The sequence below is a fragment of the Populus nigra genome, chromosome 1, assembly GCF_951802175.1.
Source record: "Populus nigra chromosome 1, ddPopNigr1.1, whole genome shotgun sequence".
Classification (NCBI taxonomy): Eukaryota; Viridiplantae; Streptophyta; class Magnoliopsida; order Malpighiales; family Salicaceae; genus Populus; species Populus nigra.
The window spans coordinates 14,143,667-14,162,228 of record NC_084852.1 but is presented as its reverse complement, the minus strand read 5'-3'; the positions used below and the strand labels follow the sequence as shown (position 1 = coordinate 14,162,228).

The following is an 18,562-nucleotide window of genomic DNA, read 5'->3' as shown; positions in this document are numbered from 1 at the left end:
CGATATTTATTATTTTTTTCAAAGTAAAAGGTAAAAAATCATCTTAATAATTAAAATTTATTGACATGAAGAATGAGTTTTTTGTTGTTGTTAGAATATGGACAGCAAACAAATGACTTTCTCTCTTTTTTTTTTTTTGTTTACCCTCAAATTAGAAGTTTAAAGATAAATAAAATAAAATTTTTAACTGAAACACTTAATTTTCAAAATAAAAGGATTAAAATATATAATTCAATCGAGTTAACAGATATAAAAAGTTTATGACTAACTTATATAAAAAAATTGGAGCAGGATTAAAAAAAAAAAGGGGTATATTCACATGAAAAATGAAGCTATACATACTTTTTCCAAGTTTATTTAGTATAACGGGGTAATATTGTTCATTTATTACCCGATTTATTTTCAAAAGTTTGTTTTCATGGATCACCTTTTAATGTTTAACCATTTTATTGATAAAATTCCTTTCATCCAACCTCATTAAAAAAAAAAAACTAACTAAAAATGTTTTTATATCTTGGAAACTTCAGTTTTCCTTCTTTTTTTTTTTAACTAGCTCTCAAATAAACGTTTTCACATTATTTATTGTAAGATAAATATAAAATTTAACCAAGAAATAAAAATACAAAGAAAAATTCATTAAGATACTTTGATAATATTTAAGCAACAAAATAATAAAATAACAAAAATTGAAAATCCAAATGGATTTTAAAGTGAATTAGTTAAAAAATAATTATACAAATAGTTTATTTAATGATAGAGGATAAATATTTAGATAAAAATTGATAAAATATAAAATTAAATTAAATTAAACCCCATATTAATAACAAGGCGACAAAAAATTATAAGTTATGGGGGTAGAATAAACCTTACCAAAAAAAAAACAGATTGGGAGCTTTTCTCTTTCCTAAGCTGCTGAGATTTGGAAATGGATAGGCTGTGAGAGTTGAAGCATAAAACTAAGGACAGGACCTCTTAGCCATAGCAACAGCTACAGCAACCTCTCTGCCTCTCTTCTATCTCTTATCTAAATTACAAAATGACTACTACGGTCTCAACTTTCTCAGCTCTACACTCAGTTTGCACTCCCAACGCCACCAGAACTCCATCCCCTCCATTCGCCCGTCGTATCACAACCCGTTTCCATGGATTTCCCATTTCTTTCAAGCACTTGGCACTGAAAAAGGCCAATGATTTCTATTCCCATGGGCTTAGAAGATTAAGGTCACTTGAAGAGGAGACTCAAATCCCAGAAGAAGAAGAACAACAAGATGTACCAGAACAATCTGAACAACAGACTGTGTCTGTCCCTGTCTCTCCCTCTGACACTCTCACCATGTATTTCCAGGTAATCTTGCTTCTCTTTCTGTTATTTTAGTTTTTTTTTCTCGATGCTTTCATCGTTTCATTTGTAGATGTAGATAAATGTATTAGGAACCCATTAGAAATATTCATTTTGACTGGCAAGTTTATACACCTTATGAAAGTTTTGTTCTTTCCTGCAAATTCAATGAAACAAATAGTGTGGTTGTGTTTTCTTTTTTCTAATTAAAGCTGTTTAACCACACAAGTTTTCCTTAGGTAGAGTAAGTTGGAGTGTGATCTATGCAATGCAATGCAATGGAGACCAGAGAGGGAATGCAATGGATGCTTCCTCCTTATTTTGCATTTTCTTTTGTCAGTGCTAGGTTTTGAAATGAGTTACGGGATGGGTTTTAATCAATTAGTTTCCACGTTTCTTGAAATGTAGTTGGGACTCACTTTATTACTATTCCATTTGTATTTATCTTTAGGATTATTTGTACCTTACCTGCATCACTCAATGTATGACATGATTGATTTTCCATATCTCAAGGCAGAGGGAACAATGAATGAAACGGCCATTCCTAAAGTGACTAAGGCCTTAGAGGTACATATGGTTTACTCCTCCCACTTTTTTTTTCCCTGTTGCTGCTTTCGGTTTGATGTGAGACGATCAATTTGTTTACAATGCAAATATGCTATTTTAGTTCATCTACAGAATGAAAGTCATTTGCCATCATTTGTAAGGAGAAAATAAAAGCACTGGTTCTTTCCTCTATTGATAACTGTATATGCACGTGGTTCTTGATGAAGTTTTATGCGTTAAGGTGATTAAGGTGATATGAAGATAGTTGAGGGTTGTTGGTAGGTAGGGAAGGAATTGTTTATATCCTACAGAATGATTCAACTTATCAGAAATACTGATAAGTGGCTCATAAAAAAATATACTAATTGAGTGTATTGTGCCAATTATTGGCATTTTAAATTTGGTAGTTGAAATCCTGGGTTTGTGAAATTGGCTTGTTAATGGATCAAAGGAAAAACATTGGCAGTCCGCGTATATAGGAAATGATGTAAGCAGAAGAGAAAAAAATGTTGAGTTTTCCTCTTACACTTGAACTTATGTAGGAACTTTTAGTGTTCTCTTTCTGTTGGGGTTGTATATGATGGCAGTTTGAAGCTGGCCTTCCTAAGAATTGACAAAAAACCAAAGAACAACGAGAAGGAATGAATAAAGATTGATCTTGTGTGAAGCTTAAATTGTTTAAAAGAAGTGAGAAGCAAGTTTTTCAAATGAATCAATATGGAAATCCATTTTGGTGCCAGCTAGTTTAGTTAGTAAACTCATTTAGCATTTGCCTCACATAAACTGGAATTACAATCTAGCTCACATTTGGTACGAGGGAATTAAGGAAGGGGTAAGGGATCCCTTTCTGAGTTTGGTTGCTGAAATACTATCCAAAACCAATGATATTATTGTACACGGGGGAGTTAAAAGCTGGCATTTGCATATTAGCTCATGAAAGGATCAAAGGGCAAACAATGAGTGGTGGATTTTTTTAAAAAAAGAACCATTGACAATTTCCTCCTTGATTCTTGATTTTTTGGAATAAGTGACTGGTACTCTTTTTCTGTTGACATTGTATATGGCGGCGTCTACTAGAATTTCTAAAAATTGTCAAAAAGAATAAAAGTAAAAAAGATAAGGGGTGGTATGTGTAGATATGCTATTGTTAGTATGTGTGAAGCTTGAATTATTATGAAGTAGTAAGCAAATTATCAGGATGGACCCATCCATTTTCTCAGAGGCAAGTAGGTTTCTACAGTGATCATAACTGTTAGCTAGTTATATGATTTGCTTTCTGTGAATCAAGTTGGAATGTGTCAAATTATGGATGAGAGCACACTTATTGTCATGCTTGTTCTTAATTTTTTTTAAAAAAAAACTCCTTGTTTGGGGAACTGAGGATATGATTTGCTTTCTGTGAATCAAGTTGAGATGTGTCAAATTATGGATGAGAGAGCTCACTTATTGTCATGCTTGTTCTTAATTTTTTTCTTTTAACTTTTCTTGTTTAGGGAACTGAGGGTGTTACAGATTTAAAGGTTCGAGTCCTTGAGGGCATTGCAAGTGTTGAGGTGTGTATGAACGGTGTTTTACATATCTTATGGTAGAAATTGCAGTGTATTTCAGATATTGGCATATTATTTATCTTTTGGTTAGAACTTTTGGGGCATCTGCCAGTGTTATGATTGCAATGGCAGCATCTGAAAAGATATTCACTCACATTCATTAATCTTGTGGACCTTTTTCATTCGGAATCTTCTAAAGCAATCATCAAACTTTTTTATTTTGGATCCCTTACATAAATGGAAGGTGTTTTTAATGCGTAGTTGTTTACCTGACTTGTTTTATGGGTTTTGTCTATTAATTGAATTGTACTTGAATTCTAGAATCAGTTTTGATATATTAATAGTTAAATCTGAAGCAGATAATGACTTTCATTTTGTTATGTTTTTTTGTCGTTACTTTTATTCAGTTGACGAAACAGACTACTGTTCAAGCTACAGGGGTGGCTTCTAGTTTGGTTGAGCTGGTACAGAGTTCAGGTTTCAAGCTACAAACGTTGAATCTGAGTTTTCAAGATGTGGAGGATGCCCTTGTTTAGGTCATGCAATTTACTTAAGCCAGACGGAAAGGGAAATTTGTATCTTCTGCAGACTCTTTAATTCTGCAAGCACCTTCATGGGAATGACCTTTATTGGATTCATTTCGGTTCCATTGTGCAGTGTTTAACAGAATAATCTTAATTGATTATGTTCAGATGGAGCAGTGTTTCTGCAGTTTATGGCCTCTTCCCTTCATCTACATTTAAACGAAAACACACACGCGTCCAGTGTACCACTACATTTTCTTAGTGAAATAACGTGCAGTTTAAGGAAGTTCAATCAGCTCATGGCTGCCTTGTTTTCCTTGTGGGATTCATAGTCTTCATGTACGTTTACAATTATAGAAACGTAGTCTTTCAGAGTTGGAACGGTGAGCAGTGTTGTGTATGAGTGATGGCGTAGAGGGTGGTACAACTATGTGTTTTCGATGCTAAAGGATGGGGTGTGTTGCAATCTGAACAGGGCATGATTTTAGTCTTGGGAGCACCACAATCTATAGGGAAAAGGGCAGGTGTGATGTTTAAGAGGAAGTGTGGTTGTAGAGAGAGTTATGGGGTCGATGGAACGGCAAAGGCGTGGGAGGGGGGCAAGGCAAAATACACAGAATCAAGTGTTTATATGCATGATATATACACAGAATTAAGTGTATACATGCCTGATATTTTCTATGCCTGATACGCTTTTCTTATTTATCGGCCCACATATATTATTACTTAAATTCTTATATTGTTTTGCATGGGTATGAGAATATACTCAAGTGCATGGACAAAGGCTCTTTAAGACTTTAAGCACACAAGATTAACAAGATACAAGTAGTAGGATCCATGGCTAATCTCTTGGTTATTGAACGCAGTGGGAGAATTGGTTTCACGGGTTCAGAGCAGAGCCTTGACATTATTAAAGTGCAACCAAGGTCCCTCGACACATAACATCCATTTGTTCGTCCAATACTCCAAACTAAAGTAGTTATTTGAAAGTTCAACCATGGTCTCTATGGATCAAGGGATTATTTTATCTTTTCTATTTATTTTTGTTTGATTAATAAGTTTAGAGTGAAAATAAAATTATTGAAGAAAAAATATTTTGCAAATAAAATTATAAAGTTGTTATAATTATAAGAATTTTTATTGTATCAAAGTTTTGTTTTTAAATGGTTATAATAGATGCTCTATTAAAATTAAATATTAATTAGAATTGTTGAGATTAATACATATTATATTTTTTAATGAAAGAATTGAGTAAGTTAAGACATTTGGAATACTTTGAACTAACATGTAGGTGTTTGTTAAGTAACATGTACACTAAACTGACCCACATGATGATTCTATATAGAAAATTCACTTGTATCTTTAAAAGATTCATATAATAATTGTGTAAGTGATCTTTAAACTTGAGATCATCAAACAATTTTATATAGGTAATGTTTTGATGCTAACTACATGTTATATTAATTGAAGGTAATAAATGGTAGATATTGAGTATAACACTGTTAAGAAACAACTTACAAATACAAAGGTTGATAGAGCATCCTCCTTCAAGCTTATGATAGGATGAATCTTCATCATCTAATCCCTACATCAATAAGGAACTGTACCAGGATAGAATTATAGAGTCCCTATGTAGTACACAATACTACAATCTTTCCAAGCATCATCACATTGACCAACTACTAGTGGGTACAATGGTGTTTTTATACCTCTTACACATCCCCATGATTTTTCTTTTTTTGGGACTTGGTGGTATGATATCAAATGGTGACAACCAATTTAGCCAAAATCTAGTCAACAAGTGGTGGCTCCTTCTAAATGTATGTCTTTTTATTAGAATTTATATCTATTTAATGCTGATTTAAAGGTTATCCAGCTAGAAATGAAAAATACAACTAACGTAACATAACATAATAATATCATAGTAGTCAACAATACCATATAAGTCATGATCGATTAACTCAATTAAATCCATAAAAAACTCAAACATAGTCAATCAAACACTCATTTTAGCTAGTTTGCTAAGGAAAAATCCTAAGATATACTTCAATAACAAGGACTATAATAAGAATGTCTGGAAATTCTCAACAATATCTTGGGTATCACATGCCCGCACAACATGCACTAAAGTAAGCTCAATCTAATTTGGATATGATTTCTCACAAGGTACCACTTACCCCACAAATGTATAATAATCTCATGGAAATTACATGGTTCAACCATTTTTTCTACGACCAAATCAACTTATACTTGGGCAATTTAATGCCCCACAAACTAACTTCCATCATGATAATGATTAACATGTATTTGGATAATTTAGTGCCCTATAAGCTGACTTTTAGTATAATAATCTCAATCTTTCTATACTATAAGGACCCATTATTAATCAACCATTAAGGAAAAAAACTAATAGGATTAAATCAGTCCAACACTTAAGAGAAATGAGGTTAAATATTGAACATACTACCAAACTTGAACATAATTATCCATATCCTGAATGTATTAACAAGTTCCATCCAATTCCTAGAGGAATCAAGGTAGTTGACTTCAAACAATTGTTTTAAAAAGGATAATAAATCAATAAAATAACATATTTCTAAGCTTATTGATTAGTGTAGCGACATTATTGCTAATCTTTTCATAAAACAAGGGCTATTTGTTTTATCACCAATGAAGATTGCCTTTCATTGGTTTTCTATACTGTCATCAAACTCCATCAATAGTTAGGAAGAAATTGAGGCTTATTTCACAAGAGTTTTACAGAATTGAACTAGATGTAACATTGGTTGACTTAGCTAGGATAATCCAAGATCCAGAGGAGTCCATAGAAATATATGCTTTCATTTAGGATTTTGAAAATCAAGTGCATTGCATCCATAACAGAGTCTATGATAGTCGAAGATCCAAGGGAGTTCATAGAAAGATATGCTTTCATTCAAGATTTTGAAAATCAAGTGCATTGCATCCATAACATAGCTTAAAAAGAGAAGATCATTGGAGATCACTGCATTAAAAAAAATCTAAAGACGCTAAAGAGCCTAATAGTAAAAAAATAAAGTGACCAAAGTGACAAATAAAATTAAAAATACTCATTTAACATTAAAAAAGTCAAAGTGATATCTGAACAATTAATGTAGAGATGACAAATCAAACTCTTGGGAAATCATGCAATCCCTATAACTAAGCAAACAAAAGAGTATAAATATTGTAAGTGGCATCACTAATAGTCATATGCTACTAACAATTGTGTCATCTTTAGAAATCAAATTTAGAAGGTTTTGAAAGATGATTGTATTCAATTTTTAGATAAGAAGATGAAGGTGGATAATAACTCATTTCTTAAGGTAACTATAGTAGTACTCACTCCTAAAAAACGAGATCTTGGTAAAGGATAAATATAACAAATCATGTTTAATCAACCAAAACAAAGGATGTGACACTAATATTGTTATAGTAAAAGGTATATCGAACATTAATAAGGTAAAAAAAAATGAACAAGAAAATCATAAAAAAAAACTCTATATGAAGTATCCAGATTCCCCACTTATTATACAATTCTACCTGAAAGAGAAGACTTTTGAGAAAAAGTTGAAAAGATTAAGTAATGAAAGTTTAAGACCTTTAGACCTAAAAGTCTTATTGATAATAAATGGCATAAACATTAACTATAACAAAAATCATCCAAACTTAATGATGAGGATGGCAAATTAGAAAGCAATTGACAGCATCTCATATATATGAAAAGAAAGTGGTAATAAGGATAACTAACCAAAATCCAATTAATAAGGATGCAATATCGAACAAACAGGTATAGAAGGATGAAGTTAGATTATATACCATACCAAGAGAACATGTTTTAGGATTATATAATACTAGTTCTTTGGTCAATAATCAATAGTTACAATAACCTATCAAATTGCTAACATGTGGTGTAAAAAATCATCCACACACATAATTAATGTTAAACAAAATTTAGCCTAATCTTTCTCTAGAATAGCTAATAATACCATGCAATAATCAATTTATACTCAGGACTAACTAATTCTATATATAAAAAAAACCTTGAATGAAAGGGTGAGAATGAATATAATCCAAACACAACTTCATCCACTAAAAAGGTCATTTTAGATCTTGAACAGCTTAAAAGATGTGTGTGTGTGAATATAAACCATCAAAAAGATGAGAAGAAAATATAAATAAAGTGATTGATCACAAGCTAAAAAGGTGAAGGTAAAGTCTAACCATACAAGTCAAATATCAACCTAGAGCATAGATAGGATAAAGTTATCCAACGTACTAAACCAATAGCTAGAGAATAAGAAAAAAGAAAATGAGCAATATAACAACGACTTAAAGCCATATCATCTAAGCAACAAGATCATAAAATAACCCTAATTGATCAAGAGGAATAAAAGGAGGACATTGCAACCAGAAGAATGGAGAAGTCACCCTAATTGAGAAAAAAAACTACAAAAACTACAACCCATTATAAAAGGGTTAGCAACTAAATAATGCAACCAACTTAAAAATAATAGTATAGTTCTATTAACAAGACAAACCACCTTTTAAGATTCTAAATTGGCTTCATCTTATTTCTTCATGAATGATGACATATAAATCAAAAAAGAAAACAACCTTACAAATGATGATGATGATTATGAAGAAAAAAACCTTTTTAGATAAATATATAGTGGAAGAAGGAACACCTTTCTTAAAGAAAGAGTTTTATATAAAAAAGAGAAAGTTAATGGTTTTGCAATTCTGATATGATAAATAAATGGTTAGGATGCAATAAAACAAGTTGAAAGGGTATAACCAATCTTAAAATTTCTAATATCTCTATAGTCAGGTACTTCACCATCCATAATAATATTTTGTACATGTTCATTAACTTCGAAGCCTTTAGTGTCATCATCTTCATTATCTATAAAGTGTTGTTATACTTCATTACAACCAACCTCAATCTCAATAACACACCACTATTAGGATCCACCATAACCATTAATAACCTTATATGATTCATGTTCTACTTTTTTGGGTGGTGCAATGCCATTACTTGCATTCAATCCAACAAATCCTTCTTCAATAGGTTCTGAGCTATGAGTTTTTAAATTCTACTCAACAAATATCTTTATAATAGTCAACTTGTAAGCCCTCTGCATTTCTATAATTTTAATGACATGTTTATCATTTTTCAACAACACAAGTTCAAATACACGAGGTCTCATATAATAAATTGCATCTCTACAATGAACAAATTGAGCTAACATCTTATTAATATTTTTCATATCAAAATTGATCAAATCAATATCTATATTTGTTACATCTTCAATTTCTACAACGATGTAACACCTAACACCATTTTTCCTAATAATATTACCCCAAAAGGCAAATTTGTATCTTGGTTGTCATGTCATTATGTATCCAAATATTTCTTAGGAGATGATAGTATAATAAATATGTGTATAAGAATTTTTACAATTAAATCTGTTAATATATTTTTTATCAAATGGATGCGTGGACTCTTAAAACTATAACAATCAAGTGAGATTTCAATTGTATGATATTGAAATATTTTTGAGGTGACAATTATAACATAGATATTAAGTGATGATATGACCAATTAGTATGGCATGACACTAATGACATGGAAAAACAATTAAAAAAGGCTCGAGCTCTCCAAGTTAAACCGCATAATCCACGGGTCTGATTATGAGAATCAAGATAACCTAATAAAAAAAAATTATAAAACACAATTTTTTTAAAAAAAAAACCAAATGTTGAATTATTAGATGGGAAAAAAGTAAGTCCAAAAAAATTGATTCCAACCCTTATTAGCCTATAAAACATATGTTTCAGGCTATTTGTTCGGAAGTACCAAATATAAAAAAATCATGAAGATCAATTTTCAACATATCAAATATTAAAAGATGAAATAAAAAAATCAATCACACAAAAACAATAATTAAAATCCAAAAAAAGGTGTGAGCCCACCAGGGTTAACCCGACAAACCCATGGGTAAGGTCATAAAATTGGAATAACCTTATAAAAAAAAACTATGAAGCCTATTTTTTTTAAAAAAAAATGTCAAGTAATGAGATCAAAAAAGGAGAATAAGTAAAAAAAAACGATGTGAACTCATGACCCATATTGTTTGATTTAAAGCACCAAACCTGGAAAAACCACGAAAACCAAATTTTAATAATTTAAATGCCAAAGGTTGAGATTAAAGAAAAATCAATCACAAAAGAATGATCCAAAAGAAAAAAAAATAGTAACTAAAATAATAGGGTTTAAATATGAAAAACAAACATAAGATGTATAATTTTGGATTAAAAGGTTAAATTGAAGAGAAAAATTAATTTTACAAAAAAAATTAAAGAAGAAATCACTAAGAGAATGGGGATCAAATCCAAAAAAAAAATAACAAATTTAAAATTTTGATTAAATGATGAAATTAAAAATAATTAAAAGTTCACAAAACAGGAAGGAAAAAAATAAAGAAAAAGGACCTAATTTGAAATATCAAAAAATGAAAAATTTATATTCAATGATGCAATTGAAAAATAATCAAATACATGCAAAAAAGCTAAGGACACAAATTTAAAAATTCAAAACAATGAGGACTAATACTCAAATATTCCCAACCAAGAAGACTACCCTGAGATTTTCAATGTCATGTGTGAATCTTAAGAGAGGAGAGAGAAAAAAATAAATATCTCAAGTGACAATTCATCCATCAAATCTTAACATGCGTTGGTTGAGAAGGAAAAGCACATTGCAGTCAATCAACTGACAAAGTTGAAGAAAAATTTTTACCATCGGATAACACTACAGCACCTTCGAAACTCCACTAGACCTTTCACGCGCCTCCACATACTGTGAACATGCCTGATAGGTTTGATTTTTTTTAATTAAGATAAAGATCAATTTACCACTTTATCTATTCAGTTATAAGATAAAATCTAGATGGAAATACAAAATGCTCCCTTAATAAAACCAAATTATTTATAAGATTGAGGGTAATTTAGTATATCTAATGTGCTCTAAATTTTCAATATTTGTTTAATTGCTATAAAGACAAATTTACTCATATATCCATTCAATTATATAAAAAAAAACCCATATGAAAATACAAAAATTTTACAAAAAAATTCATTAATTTTGAAATTGAGGGCAATTTAGTAAATTTACTGTGAAAAATGTCCCAAGAAACCATCATTCATATTTTTTTTCATTTTAAGGATAGTAAAGATATTTTACTGTTCAATAAAAAGATATTTGTATCTCCAATCAAAACAAAAATAACAAATAAATCACATTGAGCTTATTTTTCTTAGCTGATTTAATGAAGAGTAAAATTATTAGTTTAATATTATAATCCACATTAAACTTTCTCTAATATCTCACATTCTATATATTTTTGATAAATTAGTTAGAAGTGAAAGCATTTAAAAGGGTAGATGAGGAATATAATAGATACATTGGCAACAAACGTAATTAAATTTATTTATAAATATTAAACAAACCTCTTTATATTTGCAAAACCCCAAAATATACAAATATTAATATTATTTACACGAAATTAATATTCTTTTGAGTTAAAACAATAGATTAAAAGAAGGGGAAATTCTTGTGTTCTATATATAAAAAAAGATTATTATTGAAAAGATGTCGGAAAAACCTTTAAAATCGATTGTGTTGGTATTTTTTTAAAATAAGCTTTTGTAAATAATATTTGGTCAAATTTTATCTTATGTTTACAAAATTTATTCAATTGATCAATTATATTCAATTGCATTAAATTGTGAGTTGACTAACAATTAAAACTTTTGAAAAAGACAAACTTAATCTCTTTTTCAAAAATATAAATTATTTTTAAATGTTTAAGGAATAAAAAGAAATTAATATTTCTTAAAAATATAAAAGTTTAAAAATTTTTGAGTTTTAAAACTTGCAACAATGTCGTTAGAGTTTTTAAATGTCTAATAATTTATATATAAACACAGGACGGGGGAGGGAGGGGTCTTTCAAAGATGTAGGATATCTTTTATCTACAGCCAATTATTTAAAAGTTGAAGGAAATAATAGATTAAGATTTTTCGTTAACTAATTAAACTCAACATAAATAAAATAAGATTTTGTCAAATATTTGAATTTTTTAGATTGAAATACGATGTGAGTGTTAGAATAACAAATTAAAATGATGTTGGATTTCATTAAAAATCAAAATAGTAGAAATTCTAGAAACTTTAATAAATATTTTTTTTAATTTTTCTTGTGTTTTCAGACTTCATTTTTACATCGCTTCCTTGAAAGTTTTTTGTGTGTTTAAGATTTTAATAATGGTTGTAAATTAAAATATTTTTTATTTAAAAATATATTAAAATATATTTTTATTTTTTAAAATTATTTTTTATATCAGTATATTAAAACGATGTGAAAATATAAACTTTTTTTTTTAAAGAATATGATTTTTCCAAATAGACACTTGAAATCAAGGGCACATTGCTTATAGAAAAACAGAAAGGCCATTGAGATGCTTTTCCCTGTATTATTAAAATTAGGTTTGATCTTTAAATGTATAATGATATTGGTATTAAGTTAATGGTATTTTTTTAAAGTATTTTTTATTTAAAAATTTATTAAAATAATATTATTTTATTTTTTAAAATCTATTTTAACACCCGCTCATCAAATCAATATGAAAACATAAAAAATTTAAAGTACAAAAAATATTTTTTCAAGAAGTATTTTTAAAACGAAAAAACAAGTAAACACATAAAAAATTGTTTCAAGAATTTTTTAAAAATATATTTGTTTGATAAAATTTAGTTGGATAAGTTAGGTTTTTAATAATTTGTTTAACTTAATTAAGCTTAATTTAAATTTGATAAGATCAACTTCAAAAACTATTTTTTTAAAAATGTAAAACAAAGTTTTTTGATAAAAATAATTAATATGAATTAATTCAATAATCTATAATTAACTCAATGGCTGCTAATCCACGCGTCTTTTAGATAGTCCTTCGGATCAGTAAGCTTTTCCCATCTCACCATACTAACGGTTGGCCCGTAATTCAATACAACATTGTGAATATTTACCTACCCGATGGGTGCTGGAATTTACTAGAAGATCCATCCTTCATATTTGACGAAAAAAATAAAAAAGGAGTGGAGTATTTGAATGTGTTTTTGTTTGAAAATATATTAAATAATATATTTTTTAAATTAATATATTTAAAAAATAAAAAAATTAATTTAAAATAAAAAAATAAAATTCATCTTAATCTTAATCTTACAGATATCCATGGTGTCCTTCTTGTCGGAAAAAACAAAAAGTTATTGATATTATCAATACACGTGTTTGGGACAGTGGGACGTATCTTACTGGATCTAACAGCTCAGATCCGTTTGACTAATGTTCGAGCATGGCACGGCACGTGAAGTCACATGTGAAAAGGTTGTTGAGAATCCTACTAAATTCTTTTTATTCAATTTGGATATTCATCAGATACGTTTGTACATCAATTAAAAATTAAATCTTTTAAATACATATCTCGTATAGATAAGATTAAGGGTGCTAAAATAATGTGGTAATTTGTAAACTTGTAAGATTTTATGAGTTAATACACGTACTAAATTGGATTAAAAATTTAAAATTAGTAAAATCAAATTTAACTCGTGCAAAATTGATAAATTCAGTTCAATTTTACAAGTTCACTAAACTTGTGATATGAACAAAGTCGGTTTCAAATTTGACCTTAAAATATCTGCTAACTAGTTTTATGAGATTGAATATATCTTTCAAATCGTATATTGGATAAAAATAAAATTTTACAGGAAAATATTAGATACATGAAAATATATTGTGGTAATTTTTTAGGTCAAATAGAGTTAGGGAACATAATAATTTAGAGGATCAAAGTTAGTAAACTAATATTGTCAAATATATCAAACAAGACCTTTATATACTATTTGAGACATATATAGAGCTATCGGTGGAATTTTACTGCGATTAAAATTGGGTTAGAAACTAAACATTTGAAACTTTCTAACTATATATCGTAGGCTCAATAATTCATCCAAACGAAAGAGAACAACATGTTTGAAATCATGACTTAAATTTGCCAAGAATATACAAAAATTGAAGATTCAGGTTACATGGAAGAATTTTAAAATGAAGATTTTTTTTATTATTCTATTTTTTTATTTATTTAATTTTAAATAATTATTTTTAATTTGAATTTTTTTCTAGCGCATTAGACATTGTTTAGGGGTTTATTTCATTACTAAATTTATGTTAGTTAATTACTAATTTAAACTCATTAGCTTGCAACCCAAAAGGATTCTATCAAGATTTATTATGACAGGAACAACCAAGTTGTCACTATATTTATGTGTGCTTCCTACATTTTAGTTATTTTCTTGTATTGAAAAATTTTGTACTGAGACTTTTTATTTTTCTATGTCATCAATTTATTGATTCGTACTATCTATCTTTCTCATTTTATTTAGATCATTCATTGATTATAATTGTTGATTCATTTTATCAAATTTTAATGTAATTTAATTTTTTGACTAGAATTATCAATATATATTTAGTTTTAAAAAATTACTTATAATTTTATGATTTTATAATCCGAGTTTATATTGTATTTTTCTTGTTTTGTGAAAAAAAAACGTTTTTGACAACCTTAAATGAGATCCTCGTCTACTGTATAGGAATTTTAGGTTTAATGGTTTGTTTTATTTTTATATTTTTTAAATAGTATTTAGTTATTGTTTTGATAAATAAAATCTGTTGTGACAAAAAAATAAGACACGATGAATATTTTTATATTTGTTTAGTTCATGAGACATAAAATAAAATAAAATAAATAAAATAAAAAATATTTTGATAGTAATATATATTAACATAAAACTTATAATATTTGAAACAATAAAAAAAACATTATTTTTAAGTTTATAATGAACATTATTTTTCTAACTATATAATTGTTATTTTGTTTCAGTACTTTATAGAAACACCATATTCATTTCTTACTTGGCTTTGAATGAATTTAAATTTATTATTAAAAGCAAATGTTGTTTCTTTTATAATAATAATAATAATAATAATAATAATAATAGATTTGTTATTTATACAAATAAATTGTATATACTTGATTTAGAAATGAACATGTTCTATATAAAATAGAAAAAAGAGTAAATTAGATAATTTATACCCATCATATTTTTTTCATTATAGATTAGGTCATATAAATAAAACAAGAATCACTAAATTATATAAAGAATTATATTTTAATTGTGAAACTTATGAAGCTTGTTTATTGGGTAAGATGAACAAAACATCATTTACTGGAAAGAGTGAAAGATCAAGTTAAAAAAAAATCATTATTTTTATTTAAGTTTATAATAAGCATTATTTTTATAACTATATAATTGTTATTTTGTTTCAGTACTTAATAGAAACAGCATATTCATTTCTTACTTAGCTTTGAGTGAATTTAAATTTATTATTAAAAGCAAATGTTGTTTCTTTTATAATAATAATACTAATAATAGATTTGTTATTTATACAAATAATTTGTATATACTTGATTTAGAAATAAACATGTTCTATATGAAATAGAAAGAAGAATAAATTAGATAATTTATACCCATCATATTTTTAGCATTATAGATTAAGTCATATAAATAAAACTAGAATCACTAAATTATATAAAAAATTATATTTTAATTGTGAAACTTATGAAGCTTGTTTATTGGGTAAGATGAACTAAACATCATTTACTGGAAAGAGTGAAAAATCAAGTTAATTTTTAGGTCTAATACATACATATGTCTATGGACCAATGATGATCCATATCATAGGTGGATATACATATTTCATTATATTTATTGATGATCATTATGTGTATGGTTATGTATGTTTGATGAAACATAAGTCTAAGTCATTTTAAAGAATCAAAGAATTCAAAAATAAAATTGAAAAACAAACTAAAAGAGTATCAATATAATTTGATTAGATCGAGATGACAAATCTTTAAGTCATGAATTTTAATATTATTTAAAAGAGAATAAAATTCTTTCATAATGGACACCTCTTAGAATATCATAATAAAATAAAGTTTTCTAAAAAAATAAATCATAGCTTGTTGTACATGGTATGGTCTATGAACGATATGGAAAAAGAAACTTGTATATTAGAAATAAAGATCTATAGAGATAGAATTAGAAAGTTGCTCATATTATCTCAGTCCATATATATAGATAAGATGCTAAAATCGATTAGCATTGAAGAATTTAAGATAGACTTTTCTATTTTACATAAGATACATCTTTTTACGGATTTGTGCCTTAGAAACAAATTAAAAGAGATATGATAAAAATGATTTCTTATACTTCGTCTATAAGAATTATCATATATATGATGTTATTTATAATATATGTATTTCATGTTATGAGCATAACGAGTAGGTACCAATCTTGTCCAAGTAAATCCCTGAACCCCAAGCAGGGAATAACCTGCCACCCTCTACTCTATCTCTTGGTATCGACTAAAATATAGTTAAAAATATTCTTAAGTGCTTAAGAATATTTAAAAATGTCTTTCTAGTTTATGAATGAGATCAACTAGTAGTTCATGGTTATTCAGATGTTAGTTTTAATTAGATATTGATGACAATAATTCTTCATCTAGATATATTTATCATATATATGATGCTATTTATAATATATATATCTTATGTTATGAGCATAATGAGTAGATACCAATCTTGTTCAAGTAAAGGCCACTAAAATATAGTTAAAAATGTTCTTAAGTGCTTAAGAATAATTAAAAATATCTTTCTGGTCTATGAAGGAGATCAACTAGTAGTTTATGGTTATTCAGATGCTAGTTTTAATTAGATATTGTTGACAATAATTCTTAATCTAGATATGTTTTTACTTTGAATGATGATGATGTGAGTTTGAAGAGTTTCAAATAAAAAACTATAACAAATTCTACAATTGAAACTATGTACATCTCTACATGTTAGGTGGTAAAAAAAATTGTTTGGAACAGGAAGTTTATCACTAAACTAGGCATAAATCCTAGCATTGTTAATCTAATAGTCATGTACCATGATAAAAATGAAATCATTGCACAAGCAAAGGAACTAAGGTCTCTTCAACGATTCAAACATGTACTTAAACGTTTCTATTTGATTAAAAATTCACAAAGAAAAGATATAAAGATAGAACAAGTATCAATTGAAAAGAATCTCACAAATCCTCTTACTAAGACATTGTCCCGTCACAAGCTTGATTGTTATATAAAGAGTGGTATGATATTAAATAAATGACTAATTGGCTTTGGTGTAAATGAGAAATTATTAGTGTATATGTCATGTAGCTAATTAGTCAGTCACACATGACACTAATTTTATTCATGTAATATATATATTTTATTAATAAAGGCATTTTGTATTTTTAATATTTATTTATGTTTGATTAAGGAGTTTAGAGTAAAGATAAAGTTTTTACGACAAAAATGATTTGCAGATAAAATTATTAAGTGATTATAATTATGAGGATTCGTATTTCATTAAAGCATTGTTCTTAAATATCCCTAGTTAGTGCTCTTTTAAAATGGACATTAATTAGTGTTATTGAGACTAGTACATATTATGTTCTTTTTTTTTATGAAAAAAAGTTGTTGTTCTTATAAACTGGGGCATAAGGGATACTTGAAATTAATATGTAAAAGTTTGTTAAATGGCAAGCACACAAAATCAACTCGCATGAGGATTCTATATGAAAAGATCACATGTGCCTATGAAAAGACTCACATGATAGTTGTATAAGTGATGCTTAGACTTGAGAACACTAATTTGTCTTATATAGAAAATTTTATATTTTGATTCTTACTACATGTTGACATGATCAAATGTAGCAAATATGCATATATTTGTTATAATCTGAATTATATTAAAGTATTTGGGTAATTAATATTGGATTCATCATCATAGGTAAACTAGAGAAAATGTTTTATTTGTCCTCGGATAATATTGATTGTAAAATCCTTGTGTATGATGGAATGAGAGTTGAAAAGTATTTCAAATCTTATTAAAAAAAATCAATGATTATAATGTTGAGAACAAAAATGATTTGTTAGAATAAACATACTACATGCTCAAATGTCTAAATTAAAATAGTATTGGTGAAGGGATAACAGTTACATTAAAAAACCGATTATTAAAAGATTAAATTAAACCACATATGATTGTCATAATATTTGAGGAATCATGAGATGTTGTTAGGCAATACATTTGATCTAATATATATATATATATATATATATATATATATATATATATATATATATATATCAATTTAATTTGTTGAATTGATAACAAGTTAAATTATTTACTTTATTTAATCCTATCTTGATTATGATTATTATTTATATTTGGCCAACATATTAGGAATCAAATGAGTCACACACATAAAAAATCATTGGTAAAAAATTAAACTAGAACTATCAAGTGGAACTTAATTATAAATAAATTTTAAAAATTAAGAAATAAAAGGTAATTAATGCAAGGAGTTGCAATCTA

The 18,562-nt window shown here is 27.6% G+C and overlaps 1 protein-coding gene across 2 annotated transcripts; it reads left to right on the top strand.

The window, feature by feature from the left end:
• Window positions 1–885: 885 nt before the first annotated feature.
• On the top strand, window positions 886–4,143 carry LOC133684027 (uncharacterized). Of its 2 annotated transcripts, XM_062106809.1 has the most exons (4): window positions 889–1,345; window positions 1,853–1,906; window positions 3,379–3,438; window positions 3,840–4,143. In XM_062106809.1, the coding sequence occupies exons 1-4, from the start codon at window positions 1,037–1,039 to the stop codon at window positions 3,966–3,968; spliced, it is 552 nt and encodes a 183-aa protein (XP_061962793.1). In that variant the 5' UTR covers window positions 889–1,036; the 3' UTR covers window positions 3,969–4,143. The 2 variants fall into 2 exon arrangements, with proteins under 2 accessions (XP_061962794.1, XP_061962793.1); XM_062106810.1 differs by lacking the exon at window positions 1,853–1,906 and having other exon boundaries at window positions 886–1,345.
• Window positions 4,144–18,562: the final 14,419 nt, after the last annotated feature.

Bases quoted from the DNA above. Each gene is read 5' to 3' on its own strand.
- LOC133684027 (XM_062106809.1), top strand. From the start codon at position 1,037: ATGACTACTACGGTCTCAACTTTCTCAGCTCTACACTCAGTTTGCACT. The intron at 1,346-1,852 runs GTAATCTTGCTT...CCATATCTCAAG, and splicing joins CTCTCACCATGTATTTCCAG to GCAGAGGGAACAATGAATGA. The intron at 3,439-3,839 runs GTGTGTATGAAC...ACTTTTATTCAG, and splicing joins AGGGCATTGCAAGTGTTGAG to TTGACGAAACAGACTACTGT.